We start from the raw sequence: 5,535 nt of genomic DNA, 5'->3' as shown, positions 1-5,535 counted from the left end.
ACTTTTCTTAACAAAAATAGAAACTTTGAGATCTCTAGGGAAGGCAGGTGGGCCAACCAAGTTTTAGGACAAATGACAGAACAATAGAAAATAAAGTCTATTAACAGTGCTGATTTTCATATTCAAAACACAAAGTATGTATTTTTACACAATGTCCTGTACAACCCTACTATTATATACATATGTCCGAAGAATATGCCACAGTTTATATACACTGCAAGGCTGTGCTGGACACTGTCCTGAATGTTCAAGATAACAATAATATACAATAACTGAAAAGAAAAAAAACAAACAAACAGTGGAACACAATGTAACAAAGCAACAGTGATGCAACTTCCTGTCTGTTAAACTTACTCTGTCATCATGCGGCAATGGCGGCACACAGCTCTCCTTAAATTTAGGGTTAATTTAGATAAAGCACCATTAACGGAGAAGTTACTTTGATCAAAGACCCTTAAATATATTTACCAAGATAAATTCAAGATTCCCCCACAAAAAAGGGCTTGATGGTTTAGAAGATCAATTACACATGCATATAGATTGCTACATTTCAAATAATGCCTAATTTGGCATGCTAATTTAATTAAATAATACTTCCCCGCCCAAATACTTCAGCTTTCGCAAAAGAATTTAAGATAGCACACACTCATGGTTTAAATCTTTAAATTTCAAATGAAAATCAGAAATAATGACCCTCTTTGGAAAATGTTTGAACCAGTTCCACAGCTTCCACAAGTTCGTCTCCCCCATTGCGAAGGCAAATGTGCAAAGAACAAAAACTGAAGAACCAATCTCAAAATATAGAGTCCATTCCATTAAATATCCCACTTTTGGAGAAAGCACTCAGTTTTACACAGTTCCTATTGAAAATATGGCAGGACTATGAAGGTTTATGCACGTTTTAGTTCAGCTAGTCTCCGTAGTAACTGCTGTCGTCTGTTTTTCAGCTGCTTCTTCACCTGGGCCTTCTGTTTGTCGCTGACATGCAGCGTACGCAGATATTCTGTGGCCTTGGTCAAGATCACAACTTTGGGTGTCTTTGGACAGTCAACCAGGCCTGGGATCTCATCCCGTAGGGCCAGAAATCGGGAGCGTAGGTCATTGCGTCTTTTCCGCTCCAAGAAGTTGTGTGTCTTACGCTTGTCCGTGTCCTCACAGTCCGAACTCTGAGGGCTGGATGGTTGGGATTTGAGGTGGTAGGATGTGTGTGTTGGAGAAGCGGAGACAGTCTGAGATGGGGTGGGGACTGAGGGGGAAGGCAAGGGGCTTTTTCTTTCTGGGGTTTGGGGTGTGGAGCCCAATTGTGGCTGTAAGGTTTCTTGCCTGATCTTTTTGCGAGGTGGCTCCTCTTCAGGATAACTGTCGGGAGTGCGGGCAGCGTAGTTGTGCTGTTGCTGGTGAATGGAGATGTGGAAAAGCTTCATGCAAGGGTCATAGGGGTCTGCACGAACTGTGATGGTCACTGGTTTACGGGCGTTCACCAAGCGCGATTTGTTCTGCTTATGTTCCACCGTCACTACATCAATCTCTTCATCATCTGAAAGAGCAACAGAAAGAAATGTAGATTGACTGTGTGTGCAATGCCACTTCCTACCGAAGTCCAACACCATTCCATTCACCCATTCTAGCATGTTAGAAACTCCATTCAGAATGTAAGATCTTTAATTAGATGGGTTCCAAAACTACCATATGAATCTTAGGTTTTTATCAGTTCCATATTCTCAGAAAGAGGAAAGTAAATTAGGCTTTGAACTGCAATAATGAACTTGGAGTCACCTCTGATGTGTATTTTGATAAGAGAAGCATCTGTTCCGAGTTCCCTCTACTCTGATTTCACTATGCAATTATTTCTATCACTGAGCACAAAGCGGAATATTTGTCACAAAATCAGAAATCCACTATTAAAAGTTATATTTAAGTTGAAAATAAATAAATAAATACATATTTTTCGGGTCCATACAAAGAAAGTAAATGGTATCCAGTGTCGTTTTGGACACCTTTGATTATCATTGCATGGATAAAAAGAACTGAAACATATGTTTGGTATTCTGCTGTATGTCAGCCCATAGAATGACATGAGCAAATGATACAGAATTTTTATTTTGGGTAAAACGTAAGCCTTCACGTTGCATGTGCCCTTCAAGTGAAAATATAGAACAATTAAAAAGCCAAAAAAAGGTGGCAACTTCAGGTAGTGGCCCTTGAGTGTCACTTTAGGATTCAAGCATCCTTATTATGGGTTTCTGCTGCTGGCACCACCCACAAATAAAACAATTTCTCCTTTTGTTCCACTTGAGGAATGTGGAAGCTCAGCAAACTATTACATTCCACACATATTAAGAATTAATCGAAATGAAATGCCAACCTAAATCCCATGGCACCAATGCAACTTTTCTGTTCAAGTATGTCAGGTTTTGGCTTAGTTCTACTTAATGCACAAATGAATGGTAACTACTGCAGTGCATGATCATAGACATTGAGATCCGTCAGGTGTCGAAAGGAGGTGTCAACACAACTGCAAATTTACACTGTTAAGCAAATAAGTGAGACTTATTGGTCTGTCGCGTTAAAAAAAATGGTCTCCTGCTTACCAGAGGAGTCTGTGCGAGATTCTGACCCGGACGACACCTGTTTCTTGCAGCTGCTGCTCAGGGGGAAGGTAAGGACAGCTGCTGGATCCACGCAATCTGTCGCCAAGCTGTTGAGAGCAGGCGCGCCCGCAGGGACGCACTGCGCCTTGCTGGAGAGTTTCGACTGCGCAGAGCAGGACAAGCGCTCGCTGACAACTTTCTCCAGCTGCTGGCTGGCGGAGAAACTGCTCCACATACAGTCCTGAATAATGATGGAGCTCAAGTTCTCCAGAGTCTCCTCCGTATTCAGTTTGCACTGTCCCTCCTGCTCGTCGTCCTGCCCTATGAACTGGGACACCCACTCTAGTCTGTCCCCTGGAGATGGACCGGTACCTTCCAGTATCCTGACAGGCGACAGGGGCGGGGTTGGCACGAGCTCGAATTTCTTCCAAATGTCCTCACTTGGTGCGGTCGATTTGAAAAAGAAGTCCTCGTCCAAGTTGAGGTCGTCGTAGAAATAGTGCTGATATTGGTCGTATTCCTCCATCTCCCACTTCTTATTTCGCGATGCGTTTGCACTGATTCCTGCCATTGGTGGCTTCCTCAGAGATCAAGATCTGAAAACTATTTATTTATTTATTAAAATCTTAATATTAAAATATACTAAATATAGAAATTATGAATTAATTAAAATATGCATGCAAATGTATTATTATGACATGTTATTATATATAAACGTCTTAACAGATAACGCGATACTATATAGAGTATTTGGTCTGTATGCAGTTCCACTGCATAAAACTTGAAGTTTCGCAACATACTTCTATTACATAACACAACAAATGTAATGCTTCATGTAAGTGCATAGGATATACTACTACGAGTGTATACTGTCTTAAAGAATCGCTCTATTCGTTGTAAAATGCCTTACTTTCTCCCCCAAAATCGATTAAGACGAACCAAATAAATTAGGCGTTCCTTGCTTAAACACTTACCGTAATACAGATCCGGGAGTGAGTATGTTGCCTGTCATTTGAGACGCGAAAATAAGGTATAGCGGTTCACCGGTGAGCCCCAGCTAAATGTTTTGCACAAAAAGCTTTCATGTCAACAAAGCTCAGAAAGCGTCATCAGCTGTGTGTTGAATAATCCTGTCTTGTGTTGGGTTTCTCGAGTGTGGTTTTGTATTATCCGGCTGTTGTTTATAAGTTGAGTTGCGAGGATGTTGGCTAATTTGCAGTCGGCTTCTTCATGAGAACTTCGCTTCTCTCTGCGCCCTTTATAGCGCCTGTGTGCTCCCTTCTCAAACCGCGGCTCGCGCTCACTATGGACACCTGAAACGAGTACCCAGCCAAAGTGGTGGGAGGATTTGCATATAAGGCGGGTCGTAGTGCGCTGGCCACGCCCACCGCTTAAAGTGACAGGATCTGCTACAGAAGTTCATTTGAGGTTTGGGGTGTCTAGGGATAAATTCAGATGATGAATGAGAGAAATGTTTTATAGACTTCGCAGTTTCAGAGTGGGAGACACTTTTAAGATGATATACTCTATATCAGCTCAACAACGTATGACATATGCAAGAATTAAACATGAAAATTAATTTTGCATTATACCAGTGTCAGAAATTAACTAATACATACATACATAGGAATTCGTTTTTTCAGAGTTTTTGGTTGAAAAAATTGTCACATGAAGGTAAAAAAACGAAACCTCCCAAGAAAATTAATTCCAGGGTGCATATTTTGTCCCATAATAAAATAATCATAATAATATTTTTACAATGCAAAATGCTTGCAGATCATTGTGCATGAGATCTGAGAAAAGTGAAACGTTAGCTAAGATCTTGCTTTGTTTTTATCTCACACACAACAGCATACCTAAAAAATTTTGATTTACATATGTTGTATTGAACTACACATTATTTTATTATTGTTGTGAGTGAAAAGTCATATCCAGCCTATACATCTTGTCTGTGTTACTAGCTCAAGATGATAATTAGTGCCAGACAGCTTAATGAATTGCTGGCAGTGCACAAGCTGCACTTGTGACAATACTGTTTCTTATACCACATATCCTCTTTTCCAACAATGTCCCATATGGCAAATCTATGCATTAGGAAATAAGTATAATCGCTGACTAGTGTCTCTATTCAGTGTCTATCTCCTTTTCTTCACATCTTAATTTAAGACCTTGACCTTACGCAGAACAAAGGCTCTTCCCACAGTGATTGGCTAATCTCCCTGGAGAGATGTATCTTTCTTTCTCTGGCTTTATGGTCTTTTTATAAAATTTGCTTTGCTTTTTCGACCCACCCTTTTTATCCAATTGTCCCATACGAATGTACAAAAACAAAAGAGTTTGTATGAGGCTGGTCAATGACACCAGTCTATAGGCAAGTTTGACTGGGTTGCTTTGACAGTTGATTTGCATTGATGCATCCCTCTCAACTCAGTTTTACTCAGTATATATACACAGGGGACAAAGACTTAAAGATGTGTGTGTGTGTGTGTATATATACACACACACATATATATATATTAAATGTACAGTAATATAATTTTTCATTTGTATAAGGTATACTGTGTTTTCAAATAATTAGACACAAAAGTCTCAATATACACAAATGTGAGGGGCAATATTTCAAAGTCGTTTACTTTTTATAAATATGACTAACAATATAAGTATATAGGGTAGTCTTTTTAAAGTTAATAATTGTATTAAGTATACTGTGTTTTCAAACAATTAAATACACAAAAGACTCAATATACACAAATGTGATAATACAGGGGCTTTTGGGAATGCTTCTTGGGATGCATCTTTCAACAAATTTTAAGTGGATTCAGACTTACAGACTACTGAAAGTATTATAACTTCAAGAAGTCTTTCTAAATGTAATGTCATTTTTCATTTTATGGTAGTTTTTGCACTTTTACATTCTTTTTCAATTAAAATGTGTGTGTGTGTG

The 5,535-nt window shown here is 39.3% G+C and overlaps 1 protein-coding gene across 1 annotated transcript; it reads right to left on the bottom strand.

Moving 5' to 3' along the window:
• Positions 1 to 3,908, bottom strand: myclb (MYCL proto-oncogene, bHLH transcription factor b). Its single transcript, XM_016513717.1, has 3 exons — positions 3,566 to 3,908; positions 2,592 to 3,187; positions 1 to 1,537 (listed from the first exon to the last, which is right to left on the bottom strand). Exons 2-3 carry the CDS (start codon positions 3,160 to 3,162, stop codon positions 891 to 893), a joined length of 1,218 nt encoding a protein of 405 aa, XP_016369203.1. The 5' UTR covers positions 3,163 to 3,187; positions 3,566 to 3,908; the 3' UTR covers positions 1 to 890.
• Between the last annotated feature and the right edge of the window lie 1,627 nt (positions 3,909 to 5,535).

The sequence above is a fragment of the Sinocyclocheilus rhinocerous genome, unplaced genomic scaffold (genome assembly GCF_001515625.1).
Source record: "Sinocyclocheilus rhinocerous isolate Xijiao unplaced genomic scaffold, SAMN03320098_v1.1 scaffold206, whole genome shotgun sequence".
In the NCBI taxonomy this organism is placed as follows: Eukaryota; Metazoa; Chordata; class Actinopteri; order Cypriniformes; family Cyprinidae; genus Sinocyclocheilus; species Sinocyclocheilus rhinocerous.
This window is presented reverse-complemented; position numbering and strand designations above follow the sequence as displayed.

What these genes read in the sequence shown, in the direction of transcription:
- myclb (XM_016513717.1), bottom strand. Translation starts at nt 3,162, where the DNA reads ATGGCAGGAATCAGTGCAAACGCATCGCGAAATAAGAAGTGGGAGATG. An exon ending in ATCTCGCACAGACTCCTCTG is followed by an intron (nt 1,538 to 2,591) that starts GTAAGCAGGAGA and finishes TTGCTCTTTCAG; the next exon opens with ATGATGAAGAGATTGATGTA.